The 26,219-nt window shown below is 45.9% G+C and overlaps 1 protein-coding gene across 3 annotated transcripts in view; it reads left to right on the top strand.

Moving 5' to 3' along the window:
- The window catches only part of LOC147883023 (zinc finger (CCCH-type) family protein), a 129,234-nt gene that overhangs the window by 62,534 nt on the left and 40,481 nt on the right, over nt 1-26,219 (top strand). For all 3 annotated transcript variants that reach the window (XM_087399338.1, XM_087399339.1, XM_087399337.1), the window contains exon 5: nt 12,108-12,240. In XM_087399338.1, coding sequence (XP_087255464.1) covers nt 12,108-12,240 — 133 coding nt within the window. The remainder of the gene's footprint in view (nt 1-12,107; nt 12,241-26,219) is intronic.

Here is a 26,219-nt window from a genome sequence, read left to right as displayed (position 1 = left end):
TCCAACTTGTGGAGCTAGTGCAGAAGTCCACTACAGTTGGCTGCCCTGGAGGACCGATGTTTGCTCCCTCCAAAGCTTCGCTCTGATACCATATAAAGAAAGTTCTTGGAGACAAATAAAACAACACTGAAGACGGCTGGACCAAGAAACAGGTGCCGAGCCGAACGAGAAAATGTAGCTGCCATGAGAACGGCGATTGTCCGGGTCGCTAGCCCAGTCGGAATCAGTGTATCCCTGTAGTGTTAGTCCTAGTTTGAAATGTAAACCATAAGAGTAAGTAAGATCTGGACGAGTGTGAATGAGCCAGAGCAGCTTGCCAACAACCTGACGATAGAGATGTTCATCAAAGGGAGGAGACTCCAAGTCTTTTGAGAGCTTGACTGTGGGATCCAAGGGAGTGGCAGCTAGCTTAGGCTCGTGGGGAATGATTTGATCAAGGAGTTGAAGAGCATATTTCTGTTGAGAAACAAAGATACCACCAGAATGCTGAACAACTTCCTTGCCGGTTAACCGACCTATTCTTGAGCATCTTAGCCCACGGCTTGGGATTGGTGTACCGCCTCCTTCTCCTTAGCAGTATTTGTGTACTTGTGCTTAAGGAAGTGAACAAATCCCCCATCCCCTGCGAGGGCACTCCTTAAGTACCTCTTTTTTGTAATTTCTGATTGTACCATCACTACTGGGCATTTAGTGAAGATGAAAACCTACTTTGTAGGCATCTCCATCTAAATGAAAACCCTCTTGTAAATTTAAAAAAAAAAAAAAGTGCTGATGAAGAAGATAGATCACGCCTGGAACAACTCTTTGCTTCTCCCTTCTCCATTGGACATTGAGAGGGGGTGTTAAGCCAGGCAATCTCCAACTCTAGAGGACAGGATAATCAAAGGCCAAACTGGCACAAAGGTCAGATAAAATACAGGTAAAAGGCCACAGGTGAATCTCTGTCAGGACGAAAATCAAAGCCAAAATACTCTGTTAAAACCTTGTCAAAATAGGCACCAGAAGAGCAATGGTTGAAGCTTATCCTTCTTATGAGGAGATGGCCCCAAAGTAATCACATTTCTATGATTAAGGAGGAGCAATGGTTGAAGCTTATCCTTCTTATGAGGACTTCACTAAAATTTATTCACAGATTCAGCATAATGAGATTGGAGAGTAAGAGACCTATTCCATCGTGAATGGATACCTATTGTTGGGGGTTGCTGCAGTGTACCCAAAACATTTTGGCATCTAGTTATGAGTTACATGTGAGTCCATATTCTGGACATAGAGGCATTAGAGGGGCCATTGATAATATTGAGAGGTACTTCCATTCGCCTAAACTTTGCAAGGAAGTTTCAGCCGTCGTTCAACAATGTGATGTATGTCAGTGCATTAAATTTGACACACGTAAGACTGCTGGTCATTTGCAGCCCTTACCTATTCCCTCTGAACGTGGAAACATATTACAATGGATTTTGTGTCAGGCTTCCCCAAGGTTGGTCAGTTTGAGCAGATTTTCATTGTTATAGATAGGCTGAGTAAACAGGCCCATTTTATTCCTTGTAAAAAGAAGTTGTCTGCGCCTGAAGCAAGGTTATTCATTAGGGAAATCTTTAGGTTACATGGGTTACCAAAGTCTATCGTCTCCGACAATGATGGGTGTTTCATTAGCAACTTTTGGACAGCCTTATTAGAGAATCTCGAAATCAAACTGAAGTTTACAACAGCCTAAGTGAAAATGCTAATCAAAACATAACTACTTTACTTCGAGCTTATCTCCAGACTCCAGGACCAACCTAGAAGAAGGCCAATATTCTTACCCATGTTAGAGTTTGCTCATAATAACATTGTACATACTTCCACCAGGCATAGACTTTCTAGGATCTAGATCTCGCCTCCTTGATGATAGAGCATAGAGTAAAGATGGATCTTGGCCAGTGTATGGCCAATCATGGGAGTACGGTAATTCCTAGTGACCATGGGATCTCCTGCTTTGAATATCGGCACAATGGTGGTGCTCCAAGCAGGAGGGAAACTGTGACATACTACATGATTAAACATTTGTGCTAAGATCGAAGCCAGAGCCTCTTGCCTATGTGCTAAGTGTCAGTCTGTAACCCCTCATGATCCTGGGCTCTCCTGTTGTGAAATTGTCGTAGTTTAGCCTGCACGTTCTGTGCAATGAATAAGGTGCATGTGGTGGGCCAAGGGAGGGGGGGACCATGAAGTCATGTACTTGTGTCACAAAAGCTAGGGAGCCCAATAGGTAATCCACAGTGCTCGTACCTCCTCCATGTGGGAAGCAAGTGAGACCTTTAGATAGCGGCCATTGCTGAAGGCTGTTGTATATAATCAGGTCGTGCAATGCTCCTAGCTTTAGGAAGTATCTCCCTTACCCTGTCACATGTGGGCCATCCTTTGAATGTCTCATTATCGCGGTATCCATAGGATCTCATCTCTGGCACTCTGAGACGATCTGACTCAAAATTTAGCAGCCCTACTTATCCCTCGTGCTTGTTATGAAATCTCCCAGTAGGAGCTCCTCTCCTAATCTATGATACTCATATATCGTCTCATATGGGCTATGACTCTCTGCATTGACCTCATGTGCATATGATGATGTGTCCGGGGGGAGTAACATACTGCAATGAAGATTGGTCGTGTCTCAGGGGGCCGAAACTGTACCCTCATGTGCCTTGCATGTTCCTCCTTCCGTATGACATTGATAAACGGTCTCATGTTTGATTCGAAGAGGACTGCCACCTCTCCAGAGCCTCTTATGCTACTATCTCTCCTGGTTTCCTTTCTGTAGGCTGATTCCCAAGTAAATCCGGTGACTATGGGTAGTCCCCTCTCTGGGCTCTCATGTGTCTTGGTATAGATTATCAATCTCTTTGCCAATATACGTTTTCGAAAATCCCCTTGGATCCGACCATAGGGTGCCATTACAATTCCATACTGCAGCTTTCAGCATGTGTTGTCCCTCTACCCCATGGTCTCGACACCGTCATGTGCTATCTTGAGAGAGAGAGAGAGAGAGAGAGAGAGAGAGAGAGAAAGAGAAGAAGAAGAAGAAGAAGAAGAATGTATTACCGTCCTCTGGGGGCCGAAATACCGACCCATGGGACCCATAAAAGTCACGATACAAGTGTCTCCTTCCTTTTATGGAAGGGGGGGGGGAACAATTATTTTGAAATACATTGAGTAATACAACATTCACGATATTTAAGAACCTTGGCAATATAGTTACCCAGAGTGGCTATATGGCTATGTGAGAGCAAGCTTGCTAGGGTTAAAGTCCCTCCTTATGCAGGCATAGCGTGTGCATGTAAGGAGGACATGTGCTTCTGTCTCTACTTGTTCTTGGTCACACAGCTTGCAAAATCTTTGTTCCCTTGAGACATCTCCCCAAGCACCTTTCTCTATCTCCAGAGTGTGTGATCGGGTGCGGATGAGTGCAATGCTTCTCCTTGCATTTGCAGGTATGGGCATAGTTATGTATTTTTGTGCATTTTCTTCCTCCTTGGAGTAGGTGTCCCAATAAATGGGATTGACATGCGTACAATAGTACTCATACTTAGCCCTTTTTTCAGCTGATTGCCATTTTTGCTGCAATATTCCCAACAAAGCTTTATGAAATGCCTTCTCATCCATTTCCCCGTATGACATCTCCAGGTAGGATGTTACTCTCCATTTTTGGAACCATCTCTGAATGTCTTGCCACCAACCAGAGAGAGAGAGAGAGAGAGAGAGAGAGAGAGAGAGAGAGAAAGATGTATTAACGTCCGCCGGAGGCCTCGAGGGCCTATGGGACAAAGTGCACAAAAAGAAAGCTTGAATGGTTTGGAGCAAAGGGCGTGCTAGGGCCCTTGATGAGTACTAATCTATGTTGATCCACTGAGCTCAAGAGCTCTAGCAAAAGCACAATCAAATACAAACTGAATCAATCTGAGAGCTGGGACTTAGCTTGGCACAGTGGTGGCTCTCTGGTGAGTTGTGAAGATTTGCATCCGTCGAGCTGTCTCATGTTGTGGCGGGGAACGTGGTCTCCTTGATCTTTGAACACGCTAAGCTATGTCCAGAGTGATCCCTCGTCTCTCTTGGTCTCCCATGAGGAAAGCTGTGATAGGTCAGATCTCAATAGAACGTGCTCTGAGCGCTCTCTATCTCGAGTGTGGTCTCTGCGTCCCTCTCTTGGTGGCACCGTGTCGGCTCTCTCTGCTAATCCAAGCTGCCCTCATATGAGCTAGCTCCTCCTCCTCTACTCCGCTGTGTCGTGGAGCTGACTCAAATGTATAGATTTGTGACATGTCGTCGTGCTCGGTCAGCCTCTATACCCTGTGTCCTAGACTCTAGTTGCCTCTTGTTGCTCTCTGATCTGTCGTAGTAGTGTCTCCCTGAGTTGGCGCATCGCCATTAGATAGAGCCCAATGCAGACCTGGTCATGGAAGTGGATTGGTCGTGAGAGTGGACCAAGGTCGCTCCCCTCCAAGTAGAGGCAGTGGTAGCGTCCTTGGATCTCATAGTAGGTTGGGCATGCAGAAAGAAAATGCTCATCTGTCTCAACCACCCCCCATGTGCATAACATGTAGATCCGCTGCTGACACATCCCAACACTCCTGAAACCTCTGATCTGCAAAACAACCACACACCACGTGAGATATGAGCAGGCTGCTCACCACCCAACCATGACATCTACGGGATGTGATCCCGAATCAGGAGATGTCCCCTCCGAGCCACGAGCTGAGCTACTGGCACGAACTCCCAATCAGATCCAAACCAGCCTGGTGTCCCATACCACCAGGTGGCGCTGTGAAGCCCTGGATCTGCCACTGGGCCTCGAGCTACGCTAAGATGCAGGCGCGCGTCCGCGACTCAATCCAAGAACAGACCTGGCACCTGGGAACGAAACTTGCTCCCAACTGCACACTGAGAACTGAACCCCTTGGGCCCCTTTTATAGACTCGGGCCCTGAGCGCCAAAAATAGCGAAGACCTATAAATAGTTCGTACCCTTGCCACTCAACCCGAGAATCAAGCCTGCCTAGCTCTAAGCCTCCCCAGGCTAACCTGAGCTAGTCCTGTGTACCTAGTACACGTCAGATACCAATCCGTGCACATGACATACTCCCCCTCCTCTAAGAACTCACTCCTCAGTTCGCTAAAAAACCCGGAAATGTTCTTTGGAGGTTTTGTAATGTCTCCCATGTTGCATCCTCCTCAACACGATCCTTCCACTTGATCTTGTATTCCGTGATAGTACAATTACGAATCTGTCTTTCACGAAATTCAAGAGTACACTCAGGTTCGTGAGGAATAAAAGTCAAATCTGTAACTTCTATAATCTCATGAGGAGAAACAAGTTGATCATCTGCACCCAAGACTTCTTTCAGTCTACTGACATGAAAGACTGGATGTACTTTAACATCAGGAGGCAATTCTAGTCGATATGCAACTGGTCCAATTCTTTTAATGACCTTGAACGGACCACAGTATCTGGGGGATAATTTCGGAACCAAACCAGTACTTAGGCTCTTGGATTCCTTCGGAATTCGCAAATATACCATCGTTCCTTCAGAGAACTCTCTAGGTGAACGATGTCTATTAGCATAAAATCTGTCCCGATCTTGGGCACTTCTAATAGACTCCTTGGCAAACTGCAACATTTCCTGCATATCTAGCAAGAAGTTCTTAGCAGCATCATTTTGAATTCCTTTTAACCCAACCATAACTGGTGACTTAGGTTGAAACCCGTACATAAGCATAAAAGGACTGTAACCACTAGAATGCTTTGCACTGTTGTAAGCAAATTCTATCATAGGTAGATAATCTTCCCATGAAGACTGTCTCTTAGATACATATGCCCGAAGCATGTCTTCAATTAACTGGTTGACCTTCTCTGTACTGCCATCGGATTGTGCATGATCCGAGGAACTCATACTTAGAGTAGTTTCTAACTTCTCAAATACAAGTGTCCAAAAGTTACTTGTAAACTTTGAGTCCCTGTCACTGTCTATGTCAGAGGGCAAACTATACAGCTTAAACAAGTGGTCCACAAACTCGTGAGCCAGCTGAACAGCTGAAATAGTTGTTCTAGTAGGTAAGAATCTAGCCATTTTTGTCAAACGGTCGAGTATGACCCAAATGGAGTCATGACCCTTGCGCGTTCGAGGCAAACCAGTAATAAAATCCATGGAAATACTTTCCCATTTATTACTTGGAATCTGTAATGGCTGTAATAAGCCCGCGCTTCTAAGGCGTTCTGCCTTAGTAACCTGACAAACCCGGCAACCTACTACATAGTTCTCAATGAATGCACGCATCTTTGGCCAATAAAAGGTATGCTTCACAAGAGACAGAGTCCTATGTATACCCGGATGTCCAGCACTAGGAGCATCATGACACTCCCAGAGAATCTTGGATTTAAGGTCCAAAACATCCGGCACACAAATCTTTTCATTCCGGAACAGCAAGCCGCCTGTACTATAGGTGGCACAATCCCTGAGTCCTGGTCAACCATGGAGCTCCCTTCCTGGACTCTCTGCCAATAAGAACTGAAATGACTATCAGTTGCGTATAGCCCTCTCAAGGATTGAAATAGGTTTGAGGATATTTCCGTAAATGACAAAGCATTTACAAATTAACTCGACTTAAGGCATCCGCCACACTATTCAACGAACCCTTACGATAACATATTTCAAAATCAAAATCTTGCATTAATTCTGCCCATCTAGCTTTCCTTCCCCTCAATTTTGATCCATCACACACATACTTAATTGATTGGTGATCAGTCAATACAAGGAACTTTGAACCATACAAGTAGTGTCTCCAAGCCTTAAGAGCATACACTACAGCATAAAGTTCCTTCTCGAGTGTGGGCCAATGATATTGAGTGTCGTCTAGCTTCTTACTCTCGAAAGCTACAGGTCTGCCCTCTTGGAATAGAGCTGCCCCAATCGCATAATCACTCGCATCAGCCTCTAAAACATAAGGCCGGGTAGGATCGGGTAATGCAAGAACGGATGCTTCCTTGATAGAAAACTTCAAGGTTTCAAAAGCCTTGTTCATTGCATCATTCCAAGAGATTGGCTGAGTAGACCTGCGTCCACGACCTTTCAATATGTTTGTCAAGGGTGCCGTGATATGTGAATAATCACGCACAGACTTCCGAAGAAATACCGTAAATCCTAGGAAAGAACGAAATTGTTTCACAGTCTGAGGGATAGGCCATTCTAAAACCTTCTGGATACGATCCAGATCAATGCTAATACCTTCAGAAGAAATCTTGTGTCCTAAGTAAATGATCTCCTTCATAAAGAAGTCACATTTACTCACCTTGGCATAGAGCTTATGCTGTCTTAGAACAACTAAGACAACGCGGAGGTGTCCTATGTGATCCTCAAGCGTTCTGCTATATACCAAGATGTCATCTAAGAACACTACAACAAATTTGCCCAGAAAATCCCTGAACAAATCGTTCATCATCTGCTGAAAAGTAGCAGGAGCATTGGTCAAACCAAAAGGTAATACGAGAAACTCGTAATGACCATACCTAGTTTGGAATGCGGTCCTATCTATGTTTTTAGCATAGATATGGATTTGATGATAACCCGTACGCAAATCAATCTTAGTGAAATACTTCGCTCCCGCCAAACGGTCTATCAAATCATCGGAACGAGGGAGAGGGTATCGATTCTTAATTGTCACTTTATTTAATCGTTTATAATCTATACACATTCTCCAGGAAGAATCTTTCTTCTTTCTTAAGAGGACAGGTGCACCCCAAGGTGATTTACTTGGGCGGATATAGCCCATATTCAGGTAATCCTGAAGCTGTAAAGCTAACTCATCCTCCTCTACCTGGCTCATCCTATAAGGTGGTACACTGATAGGTTGAGCCCCTGGGACTAAGTCTATGCGATGATCTACTGCCCGTTTTGGAGGTAAACCTTCCGGCAGTTGAGCGGGGAATACATCCTTAAAACTATCTAACAACATTCTCAATTCACGGTGTTCAAACACACTTAATTCATTCTTGTTAATTACAGAAACAACAAATGAAGAAAGCGGAATCAAAACACACTGATAGACATCATAATGAGAAGTGTTTAATATATTCCGAAGCTGCATCGCAGATACAATAGGTCCCTGAGAAGAGGGAATTTTATCACACTGAATACAAAATTGGGTGTCCTTATCTACAAAAGAAAGCGTATGCTCCGTCCATCCAATCTGAATATTGTGGGTTTTAAACCACTCTATTCCGATCAACAAGTCTACATGCTCCAGAGGCATAACATAACATGTAAGAGCCCCTGTGTAGGCTTGAATCCGGATAGGAAGCGCTTCAACCTTGCGATCCCAAAACTGCTTCCTAGCTGGAAGCTGCACCTCATAGGTGTGGTCGCTAGGTACTGTGGACAGCCCCATCTTCTGCACAAATTTGTAATTAACAAAGTTGTGAGAGCTGCCCGGATCAAAGAGAATGTGAACCTGTTGGTCCATAACTTCTCCATAAACTCGGAAAAGATCATGGGAACCAAACAACGAAGTATTGAAAGTACAATTACAAGAGAGTGGGCAGGTAATGACATTTACAGAAATACCTGTCATCGAGACTTGGTTCGCTCCCTTGGCTGTGGTACGTGGACCCGCCTGGAGCTTCGGTCCAAGCACCAATTTTTGGTTCTTGCGCTTTGGACACTCATTCTTGGTGTGGCCCCGCTCCTCGCAATAGAAGCAACGTCCTTCTTTCTTGAGCCTCAAAGTACGAAGGAAACGGGCTTTACCATTCTTAGCCTGAGTCAAATTTTTCTTGGAGGCGTTGTCCGTAGACTTCGTCTCCCCAGTATCAGTCGTATGCTGAAAGAACTTGCGTTTGTTCTTTCCACTCGTGTCGGAAACTGTAGTTGCTTTGGCACCGGCCATGGTATCATCATATATGTGCGCATAATTCATGGCCTCCTGCAACGTTGTGCATTTGTTGTTCTTTATCTGCAACTTGTATGAATCTGGCAAACCATCCACGAAGAAACCTAACAAGGTCACTGGATCCATCTTAGTGGCCCTGGTTTGCAGATCCCGAAATCTTTGAAGATAAACTTCAAAGGTCAAGTTTAACTTTGACATGTTGAGGGCTTTGAGCTTGGCAACGATATCGTAATCATCCTCCTTCTTCAGGAACTCCTTCCTGAAGATCCCTTCAAAATCTGTCCATGTATCGGGCTTAGGCTGGAGTTCCTTCCACCATAGCAACGCTTTACCTGACATGAAACCCGCCGCAAGCTGGATCTTCTTCTCATCTGGGTATGGGTGGAACTGAAAGTGTACCTGCCACTTGTGTAACCAAGTGTCAACTACCTCCTTCGTTCTAGACTTTTGATCTCCTGGAAAAGGGTCTGGAGTTATATTCGGGCCTAGCGCTGAAGCCATGGCATCCACATGCGTGAGTGCCTGCACAGTGCTAGCCAGAAGAGTGAGAGTCGCTTGAATCCCCTGGAGTTGCTGTGTCAACCCCGTTTGATTTGCATTAACCTGCTCGAATTTTCCATCCAGAGCAGTCGTAAATTCACTGAAGGCCTTTTTTGTTATCAGGTCATCATAGAGACCCTGATCCTCCTCTCCCACAGGAGTGTAATCCAAATCCTGCTCTCCCATGGTGAACTCGGGATTTGTAGAATCAGACATAACTGAAATGTGATTTGAACAGAAACTGAGAGAAATAACTGACTGAACCGAAGCGAAAAGGAGAATGGAGCAGAGGAAAACCGTCCCAAGAGATGCTGACGGAAGGAGATGCTGGAAACTGGCGAACCGGAAGCCCACGAATCCCGAAATCTGGCTGAACCCGCTGCCGGATGCAGCGTACGGAATCCTGCAGCGTACGGACTGCTGACGTGGCTGTTCGGTTGCTGACGCAGTCCGTACGGTAGCTGACGTGGCTGTACGGCTGCTGACGCAGGCCGTACAGTGACGGAGGCCGTACAGCAGCTGACGTGGCTGTACGGCGACTGTACGGATGGCTAGCGATGCAGGTACAGCTGATGCAAGGCTGGCGCAGGTGTACGGCAGGCTGACGCAGGGCTGATGCAGGGCTGACGCATGCACCGTACGGAAGGCTGACGCAGCTGTACGGATGTACGGATAGATGGCGATGCAGGTACGGCTGACGCAGGCAGAGTACGGTGGCTGGCGCAGGTGCGAAACAGACTGATGCAGGGCTGGCACGCGACTCGATGGCGCAGCTAAGCTCTTTGCGAAGCTATGGGTGGGCTGGTACCCTGCCCCATCTATATAGGGAGCAGGGCAGCCTAATTAGGAAGCCCTGCTTCCAAATAAGGCCAACCCTCCCAGCTTTGGAGGGGGTGCTTTTTTTTGAAAAAAGCACCCTCCACGCAGGCTGGCCGCACCCTGCTCGCTGCTCCATGCGCCTCTCCCTGCACAGGCCGGATTCCGTACTGCCTTGGCATCCCATCTCCGCCTCCCTCGCAGCCCTTGTCCAGTCCTTCGCCTCTCTGCTTTCTCCGTTCTACTTTTCCCTCTCTTTCCTACTTCTCTGCTCTCTCTCCTGCTTCCTACAGCCTTCTCTCTCAGGCCCCTTCAGGAATTTTCGAAAACTCTCCCTTCTTTCTTCTACCTTTTCCCTACATCTGTCCACCCCTGTTAACCCAGGAACCCAGCAGAAATCGCAGCAACAAATTTCGAATTTTAGGGCATACCTGGAGGAAAAATTCGTCAAAAGTTCTCGCATCAGAAGTTCCTACCTCAGGAGTTGGCTCTGATACCAACTGACACATCCCAGCACTCCTGAAACCTCTGATCTGCAAAACAACCACACACCACGTGAGATCTGAGTAGGCTGCTCACCACCCAACCATGACATCTACGGGATGTGATCCCGAATCAGGAGATGTCCCCTCCGAGCCACGAGCTGAGCTATTGGCACGAACTCCCAATCAGATCCAAACCAGCCTGGTGTCCCATACCACCAGGTGGCGCTGTGAATCCCTGGATCTGCCATTGGGCCTCGGGCTACGCTAAGATGCAGGCGCGTGTCCGCGACTCAATCCAGGAACAGACCTGGCACCTGGGAACGAAACTTGCTCCCAACTGCACACTGAGAACTGAACCCCCTGGGTCCCTTTTATAGACTCGGGCCCCGAGCGCCAAAAATAGCGAAGACCTATAAATAGTTCGTACCCTTGCCACTCAACCCGAGAATCAAGCCTGCCTAGCTCTAACCCTTCCAGGCTAACCTGAGCTAGTCCTGTGTACCTAGTACACGTCAGATACCAATCTGTGCACATGACAGCTGCTCTCTGGGTACACTTGCAGCTCTCCCCACCTCAATCCTTAGTTGATGGGATGAAACCTGCATTTGTCCAATGGTGATCCTTAGTGCATGTGAGACTCTTCTGTCCTCGAGGTAATGGGGTCTGATGATGAATCCCTCCTTCAATACTCTCAGCAAATGGTCGCGATAGAATTAGATCTTGGGGGGGAGGTCCTATCCCCCTCCCAAGTTCGAGATGTATGGAGTTGGAGGAGATCTAACCGTATGATATGGTTGATCTCATCTCGTGGGATCGACTCAGGTAGCTGTCCATGCTGTATTGAAAGGGGGGAAGTTTGTCCATCTAGATACCGTGCTTGGCAAGCCATGCAGATATACACGCATACCATGTGTTTGCCCTGCTCTCTGCTAGTGGTCTTAATGACTTAAGGCCAAGCTCGGTAGTCTCCAGTGAGGTAAGTCCCAAACTCTGTGGATGAATATCACTGTCTGAAAGATGGTATCAACTTGGAGAGGTTGCATGGCGAACTTTGCCTGTACTATCTCATGTGGGATTGAGGGCTTACTCCGAATCATCCTGGACGCCATAGTCACTTGGAATCACCTGAGGGGTTACTCCGAATCATAGAGAGAGAGAGAGAGAGAGAGAGAGAGAGAGAGAGCAGATATACTACATTTAGTTTTAAAATTTACTCTTCTTATAACTTTTTTCAAAATATTAAAGTAAAACTTACTGTATGTAGGCTGAATAATTGTTTGAAGAAAGAGTGATTGAATTTGTTGTCTACATCTAATTGTGGAAGTCTAAAGGAAATCCTTGATTGATTTTATAGGTGGCTTATGTTGTCCATTTCATGGAATCATTGCATCTCCTATTATTGATGGTTACCGAAATAAGTGTGAGTTCACTATTGGTAATGCGTCAGATGGTAGGCGAGTGGTGGGCTTCCTCTTGGGCAATTTTAGGTATGTATTTGTTGAGCAGCCATGGATGTTATATCTACGATGATGAAGCTGTAGTTTCCATAAATTGGCTACGTGGCAACACACTTAAGTGGTTTATCTTTTTTGAAATAAATGGTTTTTTGTTTCGACACTCTCGGAGTGATCCATTGCTTTTGGCTCTTAGTTATTAATTCTTGCATGTTATGATGCACTTTTCACATACATGACAGACTTGCTGAGAATTGCACATGGCTGCCTTGTTTTCCACCATAATAAATTGTTTTTAGTAGCTTTTTGAATGTGCTATACTTGCTGCATGATTGGGTAAGAGTGATAAATATTACATGATAGAAGAGTTGTCTAATATCAATCTTAATTGCTTGTGTATGCGCAAAGGCTCCCTTTGTGCCTGTGTACAAAAAAAAGAAGGGTGTGTGTGCGCGGACGCCCGCTTGCATATACGTATGTACATACACGTGCGCACACACAATCATAATACATACATAAAATATACATATATACACACATGTATTTGTAAATTGGTGTTTGATATGCATGAAGGTTTTGAAGACAAACGTAAGGGTTGGAAGATGCTCCTCCCATTGTTGGAATAATAGTGGAGGCGGCATTCCCATTGTTCAAGACTTGAGCCTTTCCCTTATCCGGTGCTGAGTTTACAGGTTTATTGCCTTTATTTTTGGTTTCAGAAGGCCCAGGGGCGTCTTATTTTACTTTCTGAAGAAGGCATGGCATCGGGGGAATTTTATGCAAAACTAAGGGACATTGTGAAGTCATATGCTCAAACTTTTTGCACTCAAAGCATGCTTCTGCAAAAAGACCCCGTTTTAGCCTATAGAAGGCACTTCCCATAGCCACATTATTAACTGTGATAGAGTAAGATTATGGAGTGGGCGTATCCGTGTCCCAAAGAATGCAAAACCTGTTAGAATTTCATCTGGGTGAGGTGGACATACCACCTTTGTTTGGCAACAGTGAAGCCAAGCATTGGGGAAAATCCACCACCTCCACCCAAACCAGCTATAGATGGGAAAAGCATCTTTCCAATCCTTACGTGTGTCTTCAAACCTTCATGCATAACATCAAACACCTATTGTGCCTCTTGAGAGGTGTAGACAGGTGGCAATTTGACCCAAGGTGTGCTTCTGCTTCTTGTTTTGAGCGAATCTTTCTTTATTGAATGTCTTTTCAAATTCATAACCTGCCATTGTACTGAAAGCTGAAAACCAAATGGTCATACTCTACAGAAAACTTAGAAATAGGTTTTGCATTCTTTGGGACATGGATACGCCCACTTCATAATCTAGTATAGGCTATCTCATGGGCTATCCATAGATGCCACTTATACCTTGGTATGAGCTTTGTAGGCCTAGTTATAGTCAGTTAGAACTTAGGACTATTGGTACAGTTAGTTAATGTACCATCTAGGTTAGTTAGGACACTTAGTCCAGTTAGGGCAGTTAGCCCTAGGGTTTTGTTATGTTGGCTCTCCCTTGAGCCTCCACACTTCAGTTTTGCAGCAATCTATTACAGCATCTCGTTTTTCTCCATTGTGCTTCCATTTTTGAGCTTCCATTGCTTCCAACACCCAACAGTGGTATCAGAGCAGGTCGGGAATCCATTCCCTCAGCGACTGACAGATTTCCCAAGCTGTTTGGCAGCCTCTGGAGCTCTCATTCTTGCTGGTTTTGCTGGTTTTCACACTCCCATGAGTGTTTGAGACCTTTCCAAGCACTTCTGTCGCGAAAAACCTCATTTTGTCGTGAGAAGACCGCACTTTGGAGCAACTCTCGCGAAGGGAACTGTTTTTGGGTGCATTTTCCAGCCTGCTACAGCAAAAAACGACCACATGCGAGCATTTACAGCATCTATTCGGAATTTCGAACCTGTCAAAAAAAAAATCCGTACATGCATCAGAAATTGTACGAAAATCCGTACATCTGTCAGAAATTGTATGGAAATCCATACATCTGTCAGACAGTTCCGTGATTCTGTCCACTTTGTCAGAATTTCAGTACATTCACTGCAGTACGGCTGCCTCGGGGTGCGTGCCAGCCATTTCTCAGATTTTCCAGCATTTCAAAGTTGTCTCGAGCTGCGTGCCAGCATTTTGGAGCTGCCTTGGGCAGCGTGCCAGCATTTTGCAGCTCCTCGAGCTGTGTGCCGGCGTTTGGAGCCCTTGGAGCTGCTGAATTGATCCGGAGACTTCTCTTTGAGCCCTTCCCTCCTCATTTGGCATCCCTTTGCCTTGGGCTGCGAGCTTCTCTCCATTGGATCTCTTTCTCTCCATTTCTACGTGCTCTCCTCCTCGTGGGAGCACTTCTTTTGCTGTAATTCTCATTTCCAGCCCTCATTTGCTCGCTTTCAGAGCCTGCCACTGCTGTTCATCATTGGGTAAGCCGTTGTTGCATTGGCTTTTGCCATGAGACGAGCTTTGTACCGGTCTATGGAACCATCCGATTTTCTTTTGGGCTTGTATGGCCACTTTGTGCCAATTGCCTTCTTGCCAGTAGGCAAGCCCAACTCCCAAGTGTGGATGGAGTCAATCTCTGCTTGCATTAGCAAACTCACATAAGTGGGCATCCTTAGTGTCTCTGGTGCAGAAGGCCTGCAATCCTCAAGAATGCGTAGCAGCCAACGAGGTACTAATCTTGTTTCTTGCACTACTGTTCTTTCACGTGCAACGGCATCATCAATTTCTTAATTTCTTCCTGAGAAACAGGCTCAGCCATATGCTGAAGCATGAGGCATCACTGCTGGATTATCTTGCTGCTATACAGGTCACGACATAGTCTTTTATACAGAGTCTCATCAGAGTCCAGAGCGCCCACTACTAGTAGTCAGCGGGTATACATGGGAGTCTGCCTACAGAGATAAGACGAGGGATACAGGGGGAGTTCCAGGGTCAGTTGGAGTCGCAGTCCTTTACAGATCCACACTTTTGGGGACCATTTCAGTAGAGCAGAGAGATGCACAGTCCAGGTTTCTTTGTATCCGGATTCGGCACATGGACAGCCGGGATCGGTTTGTTGCAATTTGCTACTTCCCCCCTGAGACCTCCCACTTTGCCAGAGATATTCGAGGTGAGGATGAGACATCTCCATTTGTTGCTCTTTATCAGTCAATTGTTGACTTCTCTAGCTGCGGAGAAGTCCTCCTAGTCGGGGACTTAAATGCGAGGACAGTCGCCCGTCAGGTACCACTCCTCGACTTCAGGGTTGATTTCACTCTACTGCCAGACATTGACCTTGAGGAGGCAGGTACGCTACGAGTTTTGGCTGATAGACGAGGTCCGTTCACATCTTTTGGGCAAGTCCTATTAGACCTCGGCAGGATGCATGATGTCATTATTTATAATGGTCTTGACAGATGGCCCGCCTCAGGTGATTTCACATGCTTTCCACATGGGGGAGGCTCCAGCGTTGTTGATTACATCATGGGATCCCTTGCCTTCACATCTCGCATCACATCTTGAGGAGGTAGGTACGCTACGAGTTTCGGCTGACAGACGAGGTCCGTTCACATCTTATAGGCAGACCCTATTAGACCTCGGCAGGATGCATGATGTCATTATTTATAATGGTCTTAACAGATGGCCCGCCTTAGGTGGTTTCACGTGCTTTCCACATGGGGTAGGCTCCAGCGTTGTTGATTACATCATGGGATCCCCTGCCTTCACATCTTGCATCACTGACTTCACCGTAGCACCTGTCCCTCCAGGGGCTGATCATACCTATCTTTTCTTTAGCATTTCCACTCCGCGTCGCACAACACCTTCCACCCCACTGAGTTCTTACTTCACCTATCATGATATATGCTTTGACCGCGATCACTCACCTACTTACTCTTGCTGTCTGTGTATACTTCTCGCTTATATTAACTTCGCTTATATTAACTTCATACCCCTAATAGAGGATCGTGCTGCCCCGATCACTGGCTCACCACACGAGGATGTCCTTCACGCTTTCCCCCACACCACCCGCTCCACCCGCCCACTGTAATAGCTACTGAACATTTGTTTAGTAACATCTCTAAGGACTTTTGGTGGAGATTTCTAGAGGGACGGTCCCCCTCACCACTCACTGACACTCAGGTCTGGTTTGATTATGCACGCACACTTTATGACATCCCAAATCAGCTAGTCCCTAACCTCTCACGTATGCCACGCCCCTCATCTTGCACCCTCTTCACTAGGGGGGGATTAAGGATGACATAATGAAACTTCATAATGGCCGAGCGAAGGATCATGAGGGACTATGCACTGAGTTCATTGCATATGGGATTAACCTCCTAGCCCCGATCTAAGCAAAGCTCTTTAATGAAGCTGTTTGTTTGGGGTTTCCACGCACCTGGACCATTAACACTATCTCACCCATCCACAAGACAGGGGATCCCATGAGCTCGGAGAACTACATGACCATTATGATTGGACATATCATGTCTAAGATTTATGTATCAATTTTTGATTTCGAGGTCAGCTCATTTGCGGAGTGTCAAGGACTTAGAGCAGCAGGACAGGCCGAATTTCGGCGTGATCATGGAATCATGGACTACATTCTCACGCTCAGATGTATCATCGAGGAGACCAGGGCACGGAAGCAGAGGCTTTATTGTTGCTTTGTGGATTTCCGCAAGACATTTGACACGGTTCCGAGAGCCCGCCTCATACGGCGCCTATAGGATTTGGGTTATGACCAGGAGATCATTTGGGCTGTCATGGCACTTTTTGAGAGAGTTTGAGGCAGGGTCCGGGCAAGATCTGGGTGGACAGACGAGATCATGAGCACTATCGGGGTCAAACAAGGGTGTTCAGTATCACCTACCTTGTTTGGCCTCTACATTGACGAGCTTGAGACAGTGATGCAGACACAAGGGGAATAGGTTACTCTCTTGCGGGCACGTTGATCCGGATATCGCTTTATGCAACTGACATGGCTCTCCTCTCTTCCTCAGCAGAGGGGCTCCAGAGATACTTTGACACACTACATGAAAGGGAGTGAAGGGGGAAGAAGAGCAAGGGTATGAGAGAGTGAGAGAGAGACACTCAAGATGCGGGTGTGAAAAATGATGAGCCACACCACAAACTCAGTTGTGTTTTATTAGGATTAGGTTTACCCTATGACTGTCTTAACTGTCTTAAGACAGTCATAGGTGTCCTATCTTTTGATGAAGGGTTGGCAATGTGCCTTTACCCCAACAACCTCCCACCTAAAGGCCAATGTGCCTAAAGGGGAGAAAAGAATAAAGAATTACAGCAATATACAGTTACTGTATACAAGACCATAAAATAAGAATGGTCTCATCCTAATCCCATGATGTGGCGGCAATGTGCAAACCGCTCTGTAGGCAAGCTCTTAGTGAGCAAATCTGCAGGATTATCATCAGTATGCACTTTCACAAGCTCAAGTCGCTTGTCTTCCAGTACCTCCCTGATGAAATGATATTTCACTTCTATGTGCTTGGTCTTTTGATGAAAGACCGGATTCTTTGCCAACATGATAGCACTCTGACTATCACAATGCAAAACTGGCATATCTCCTGTAATGCCCAAATCTCCCACCAGCCGAGTAAGCCATATTGCTTCCTTGCAGGCCTTAGTGGCTGCAACATATTCAGCTTCTGTGGTTGACAGTGCAACGCATTTCTGCAACCGAGACACCCATGATATAGCACCTCCTGCAAATGTGAAAATATAACCGGTAGTAGACTTCCGGTTATCTGCATTGCCTGCATAGTCTGAATCTGTAAAACCATGCAGCACCAATGCATCTTGCCTACCATAGCATATGCACAAGTCTTTGGTACCCTTGAGATACCTCAAGACACCTTTCACTGCTTCCCAGTGCCGCTTGCCTGGATTTGCCATATACCTGCTGATGACTCCCACCGCAAAAGCAATATCCGGACGAGTGGCGACCATGGCATACATCAAAGAACCAACTGCAGATGCATACGGAACCTTGGCCATTTCAGCCTTATCATAATCTGATTTGGGGCTGTCCTTATTGCTGAGTTTTAAATGTGGAGGCAACGGGGTACTAATAGACTTCCCCCCCTCCATTTTAAACCTCTGCAGTACTTTGTCAATGTACTTTTTCTGTGACAGAAACAAAAGTCCCTTGGACCTGTCACGAGTAATCCGCATGCCAAGAATATGATTTGCATCACCCAAGTCTTTCATGTCAAAAGACTTATGCAGTTGTTTCTTCAAAGCACTAATCTCATGCTGAGATTTACTGGCAATAAGCATGTCATCCACATATAGAATGAGTAGCATCAGACTGCCATCCTTTGCCCGTTTGGTGTACAAGCAATGATCGGTCTCACACCTATGATACCCTTGGGACTGCATGAAGGCATCAAACTTCTTGTACCATTCCCTTGGCGCCTGCTTGAGTCCATACAAGCTCCTCTTGAGCTTACACACAAGCTGCTCTTTCCCTTTAACAGCATATCCCTCTGGCTGACTCATATAGATCTCATCATGGAGATCTCCGTGAAGAAAGGCTGTCTTCACATCCATCTGACATAAATCCATGTCGTCATGAGCAACAAGAGCTAACACTGCTCTCAAAGTAGTCATCTTGACTACAGGGGAAAAGATCTCATCAAAGTCAATGCCCTTCTCCTGCTTAAATCCCTTGGCAACCAATCTGGCCTTATACCTCGGTAAAGCATTTGAATCCACTTTGACTTTGTAAACCCACTTGCATGGCAAAACTTTTCTGCCTGCAGGTAACTGCACCAAGTCCCATGTATCATTCTGAAGTAGGGAGTATATTTCTGACTGCATGGGTTTCTCCCACTTCTTTTTCTCCGTTCTTCCCATAGCTTCCTTGAAGCTGGAAGGCTCACCACAATCTGTCAGCATGATAAAATCAGCCACATTATTGGCTCCTGGAACAAACCTGGCAGGAGGCCGTTGTACACGGGAGCTCCTCCTAACAAAATGTTCCGGATTAGGCTGCTGTCCAGCCTGTTCTTCATGCATGACAGGTGGCTGTACCACCATATCTGGCTGTTCTACAGCCCCATCTGCTGGCATATCCAGTGGTGCATCATTGGCAAAATTATCTGGCTAATTTTCAGCCTGTATACCCTCTTGAACAGGGTGATCTGCAGCAGCCTGCTGCTGCATATAAATGGGCATTCTTTGCTGTCCAACATCATCATAAATAACCCTCCTGTATTCCACAGGTTGCACGGGTTCCTTGTGTACACTATCCTCCTTAAAGATGACATCATTGCTGCGTATAATCTTCCGTTTAACGGGATCCCATAATCTGTACCCCATTTCACCTTCGTCACCATAACCCATAAAGATGCATCTGATAGACTTTGGATCCAGTTTGTTGCGCAGTTCTTTGCGTACATGAGCAAAGCACTCGCAGCCAAATACACGTAAGTGCTTATATGAAGGTGGCTTGCCAGACCACACCTCCTCTGGCACTTTCAACTCCAAAGCCTTGTTTGGCGACCTGTTTATGATGTGAACTGTTGTTTGCACGGCTTCTGCCCAAAAGCCATGGGGTAATGCAGCATAAGACAACATACATCGAACCTTCTCCTGAATAGTTCGATTCATACGCTCACTTGTACCATTTTGAGATGCATTATGAGGGGCTGTGAGTTCCTGTTTGATGCCCTTAGCTTGGCAAAACTGCACAAAAGCATGTGACAAATACTCACCCCCATTATCGGACCTGAGGCATTTCAGCCTGCGTCCTGTCCGATTCTCAACCTGAGCAACAAACTTCTTGAAAGCATCTAAGGCATCTCCCTTATGCTTCAAGAAATAGACCCACACCTTACGTGTGGCATCATCAATGAAAGTAATAAAATATTTTGCACCCCCTAGTGATAACTGTGGCATCTCACACAAATCAGTGTGCACTAGATCAAGTGGTGCTCTATTCTGGAGAGTTCTCCTCTTATGAGGAGTCACAGAATGCTTGCCAAATATACAATGATCACAAGTAGGCAAATCTGAAAAAGAAAGAGGCGGCAGATAACCCAAACGTGACAGTTCTTGCATTCCTTTAACAGACATGTGTCCCAACCGGCTATGCCACAATGAAACCTTTGGCAGCTCGGTTATGGCAACAACATGATTACCCACACTGGAAACATAAAGAGGGTACAAGGTATCACTCTTAAAACCCTCAGCCACTACAGTCTGGCCATCAGTAATCACCCATTTGGAATCCCCAAATGTGGTGTGGTAACCACTGTCATCCAATAAGCCAGTGCTAATCAGATTTTTCTTGATTTGCGGCACATGGCGAACACCATTAAGCATAAATGACCGTCCATCAGGAAATACTATCTGTATACTGCCAATCCCTGCAATCTGACATGCATAGTTGTTCCCAAGATGAACAACTCCATGAGTACCTGTGTAGGAAGTAAACCACTCCCTATGAGGAGTAACATGAAAAGAGGCACCTGAATCCAAGAGCCAGGTGTGCATGTCATGGCCATCAATAACCAAAGCATGTGCTATTACAGCAGAAGAGCATAAAACATCATGTATGTCACTGTCACTGTCCTCTGCTACAACATTCACTGCATCCAAGTCATCTGCCTTGGCCTTGCCTTTGCCTTTGCTTGCATTTCCTGCATCCTTTGTTTCAGCCTTCTTGGCTTTTTGATCCCGTATGAACTTGAAGCACTTAGACTTCACATGTCCCTTCTTGCCACAATAAAAGCATTCAATGTCCTTTTTGCCACGGGACTGACTGCGGGATTTGGACTTACTAGCAGATCTCCCCTTCTGCTGAGTCCTGTCTCTATCCTGTACCTGCAAAGCATTTGAAGACTTGCTGCCCGCATTATTCTTCCTGCTCATCTCCTCCATAAGGAGAGAGCTCTCTACATCAGCATAAATAAGAGTGACATTCGAGTTTGACAGGGGGGTCTTGAAAGTGTCCCAACTCTCGGGGAGGGTACACAGCAAGAAAATAGCCTTGAACTCCTCATCAAGGTTCAACCCCTGTGCAATCAGCTGTGTAAAGATGGCATTGAACTCACTCAAGTGTGAGGTCATAGCTGTACCTTCCTTCATACGAAGATCGACCAGCTTCTTCAGCCAATAAACCTTACTGGCTGAGCTCTTTTGGGCATACAATTCTTCTAGCCTTTGCCATAGGCCATAAGAGGTCTTTTCAGCCTGTACATTGAACACAAGAGTGTCTGAAATAGTGAGCATGATAGCTGCCCTCGCAGACAAATCAAGCTCTTCCCAGTCATCAGCTGCCATGTCAGATGGCTTGACACCCTTCACCCTTATGGGCTTAGCAATCTTCTTTAACAGAAGTACATTCAAGCACTGTTCTGCCCATAATGCATAGTTGTGTGCTCCTTCCAGTTTCTTTATGTTCAGAATCGAAGAATCACTTCCCCCTGATGCCACATCAGATAAGGAAAGTACTTGACTCCCTGGAAGTAAAAAAAAAAGCTGAATAAAAAATTCTGATTTCTCAGAAAAAAACTGCTCTATTCAAGAGCCAGAAGCACTCTCAATGGTGCTGTTTTTACTGTCAGGAAAATCTGCAGCAAAACAGTAAATGACCCTGCAAATACTGTACCTTTTGACACACTGTACCGTGCTCAAAGAGGCATAAAAAAACAGTAATTTCAGACTGCTGCAGCTGCTCAACAAGTGCTTAACAGTGCATAATCATCTGACAAAGCACAAACACTGCTGTAAACACTGCTGTACTGACTGTACTGATCACTTCTCCCACCTCAGATGAGGTATTGCACTGAGTTAAATTGCAGAAACCACTTGGCAAACACCCAAAAAAAAATGACACTTCAGCCTGTCACAAAACCTGCAACAGAAAATGGGATAAATCCCAAGCAATCACCCTTATACCAAGGGGAGAAAATGCATCTGAAGATCTCTGTCGGTAACCCAAGTGCTATCAAACAAAGTCTGGGCAAAAGCCCCTTGATCTGACACCTGAATCAAGTGGAGAACACCTCAACACTGAGGTAACATGCAATATGAAAATCTCTCTGACAAAATCATCCACCAATGTAATGCATATACTGCCCTGTGTAGAAATGACATACACAGATCCCAACGTACAAACACTCAATGAGGAACCTTTTGAGCACTGTCAACGATGGACAGTTAGGGACCGAGTAAACTCGATGCGCCCTGGCCAAGCGTGGCTCAACTGAAGTTCTCTGAGTGTTGCACAAGAAATGTGACCTGCAAGAAAATGTCACCTCAACACTGCGGAAATCAAGACAAAAGTGTGCTCTCTGGCACCACACTGCCTCAAGGCATACAATGCATCACCTTCCGGGCAAAAGCCCTATGATCTGCTCACCTGTGAACTGAGATTCAAACCCAGTAAAAGCATATGTCCTCTTGCAAAATCAAGGCATTACCTTTTCAGAACAAAATAACTGTGCAATCAACCACACTGTGGTTCTCTTCACCTCAAGCACAAGATGAATGAAAGTACTTGCTGTACTTTTCAAGATAACACAGTTCTGTGAACTGAAAAATGATCCTGAAGCAAGAGGAATGAAGAGCAGAATGCTGTTTCACCTCTCTTTCTTCCCCAAACAAGAATGTAACTTTTGTACTTTCGTACTTGCTGTACTTGTGCAGCAGCCAGATCCAAGGAGAACAAATTTCTTCTGACACAGATCCCGAAAAACCGGAAAAATGTACCTCCCTGCTGCACAAAAATCGAAAACAGCTTCCTGTACCTGCGCTGTGGAGATCCGTACGGCTGTACGACTCCTGTACGGAATCCGTACAACAGGTACGGATAACCGTACCTGAGCGCACGCTGCGCGCTCTGGTTTCGCGCAGCCTGGTGCTGTGCACAGGTTGCCCTTGCACAGACTAGCAGCTAGCAGCTGCTGCTCAGCTCGAAGCTCGCGCCCTAGTTGCGAAATGCGCCGCCACCCTGCAGCCCAGACCTGCAGCCCAGATCTGCTGCGCTGCCCTGTACTTGCGCAAATGCCTGCACAATGCGCTGCCGCCCTGCAGCCCGCCTTCGCCAATGCGCCGCCGCCCTGCGATGTCGGCGCTGCTCGAAGTCGAGCCCGTCCGTACGACTGTACGGATGACGTACGGTCGTACGGTGCTGTCCGTACGGCGCTCGACGTACGTCCGTACGGAAAGGGGGGTGGGCTAGGGAGTGGAAGAGAATGGGTAGGCTCTGATACCAGTTGAAAGGGAGTGAAGGGGGAAGAAGAGCAAGGGTATGAGAGAGTGAGAGAGAGACACTCAAGATGCGGGTGTGAAAAATGATGAGCCACACCACAAACTCAGTTGTGTTTTATTAGGATTAGGTTTACCCTATGACTGTCTTAAGACAGTCATAGGTGTCCTATCTTTTAATGAAGGGTTGGCAATGTGCCTTTACCCCAATACTACAGTCCTTTTGTGAGTCTCATGATCTAAAGGTCAACTTGGGTAAAACCAAGGTTATGATCTTTAATACATCTCGAGCCATCATGCACTAGGAGCAGTTCACATTTGATGGGTTACCTGTTGAAATAGTTTCATCATACACTTATCTTGGGGTTGTCTTTTTTGGACCCATCTTCATTATGAGACCCGCGATGCAAGCATGCTTGAGCAGAGGATATGCTTCATTGGCTAGACTAGAGGCAGAGCAGAGTGACTACCCAGAGAGAGGCGCATATGCACATTCTGTGTCATGCAGGGGTTGAGTCAGAGGAGCACTTCATCTTCAGGTGTCTTGTTTACTATGAGATCCGAGGGCGTTTCTACTGCGTCTTTAGAGATAGTTATGGGATATTGGCCCGATTCCTCTCCTACCTAGACCAACGATGTTTGGCAAGTTTCATTCATGAGGTACTTAGACACCGCGAGAGAATACTGCAAGCATGGAGACAGGAGCAGTCTTTTTCGTTGGCTGATTCCTCTCAGAGCTCTATCATGGAGTTTTTTCAGCCAGATCACATGGATTTGCACGAGAGGAGGCCTCGACATGTCCGTGACCCGGAGCCAGTGACCCGATAGCTCAGACAAAGGGTTGACACACAGATCACAATTGAGGACATCCCCTCCCTATTTAGAGTCGGAGCCTGACCGACAGGGGTCACAGTAGCCTTGGTTAGACGCAGAGCTATGACCAGGAGACGTGCCAGGGCTGCACCTTTGAGTGGTCGACAACACTCTATCGTCGATTTCATGCCCCCATTGCCTGATCCACCCTGATGTCTTGATGATGATGATGATGATGATGATGAGATTGATATATAGTCCACCGACGACATGACTATGTTGTACTTGGGACTTAGTACTACCATTCTGCATTTTTTGCATTTTACATTGGTGTGGATGCTCGTTTAGTAGCTCCACCACCATAGCTCGTTTGTACTAGGTTTTTCACAGGCTCATAGACTCTTCGAGCGAAAGAAGAGATGGAAAGTAAATTCTTCAGGGATATAGAACATCCTAGATGCAAAGATCTGAATCATCCATGGCTGTAAGTGAAAGTTCTCCAATTCCTTTAATTAGATAAGAAGAATGGTTGGCACAAGAAACTGACTTGCCAATCAGTGCACACCATAACTTATCAAAGAAAGATTTATGAGAGGTGATATGGCGAGAAGCACCGGTACCGAAGCACCTTGTCTTAGCCGTCTCATTCACACTGAAAATGCGCGACTCGCAAGAAACGTCATAGCTGCAAGTAAAGAAAGCTTAATCATGCTTAGTAAAAGGAGCAAAAGTATCATCGAAACCTGCATGTTGGAGCTTGAAACCGTCATACTAGGCTCTTTCTTCTTCTCTTTTGCAAGCCTATTGGGGCATTCACTGATGTGATGACCAAGCTTTTTGCAATAATGGCACTTGCCTTTCTTGAAAGGCTTTGAGGCATCCTTTTTATCTTTCCCGCTTGCATGTGCATTTCCAAAACCACTGCTAGAGGCACGACTTGGCTGAACTTTCTTTTTTCCTTTATTCTTTCTTGAAAAAGTGTGTTCCTCACTATGAGAAGGTGAAGCCATATTCTTGTGTCTGCTCCTCTTGTAGTAAGAGGAGTTCAAAGTAATGGTAACAAGTTGTGAGTGTAGAATGACGTCATCAATGTTCAAGAGTTGCTTTCGTAAATCTTGAATCCTTGGGACAAGTTCCTGCATAGAGTCACGAGGTCACCTGCACACTATCAAGCTCTTTGCGCAAAGATGACTCTCACCTCATTCCGAGCTTGAGGGACAATAAATCTTTTGATATTCAGTGAAATCAAAGACAAGGCTTGAGCATTACGTGCATCTCACCTCCTTTGCTTAGGAGTAATACCTGCAGGTGCTTGCCCAACTGGGGCAGTTGCTTGTCCCAATTGCCCAGTTGGGACAAGCAACTGGGCAATTGAGGGACAATAAATCTTTTGATATTCAGTGAAATGAAAGACAAGGCTTGAGCATTACGTGCATCTGACCCCAATTGCTTATGAGGGACAATAAATCTTTTGATATTCAGTGAAATCAAAGACAAGGCTTGAGCATTACGTGCATCTCACCTCCTTTGCTTAGGAGTAATACCTGCAGGTGCTTGCCCAACTGGGGCAGTTGCTTGTCCCAATTGCCCACGATCTGCACTACCACCATGACCATCCCCTTGTTGTGGAGGAGTATTTGGTGCTATAGGATTGGGACGGGCCTCATTATTTTTAACATAATCCGAGACGCCCTTGGCAACCAACAAATTGCGAATCAAAAACGTCCAAAGAAGATAGTTGGTGGCATCCCAATCGATCCTCCTGGGCAAACAATTGAAACACATCATTCGTATTTTACTATACCATTTGAGCAAACAAGAAGAGGCAAAGAAATTTCAACAAAGTTCAACTGCTGTGGACACCCTGCTCAAGTAACAGATATCACTGCCAAAGCCTATACTAGGCTTGAGGATGCCCTCTAATATACTAGAAAGATCCTGTGCTGGGATATGTGTTACAATCTCAGAATTTTCCCTAAAA

This window comes from Dipteris shenzhenensis, chromosome 28, assembly GCF_047967505.1.
Source record: "Dipteris shenzhenensis isolate YYH24624 ecotype China chromosome 28, Dip_SZ_1.0, whole genome shotgun sequence".
NCBI classification, from domain to species: Eukaryota; Viridiplantae; Streptophyta; class Polypodiopsida; order Gleicheniales; family Dipteridaceae; genus Dipteris; species Dipteris shenzhenensis.
This window is presented reverse-complemented; position numbering and strand designations above follow the sequence as displayed.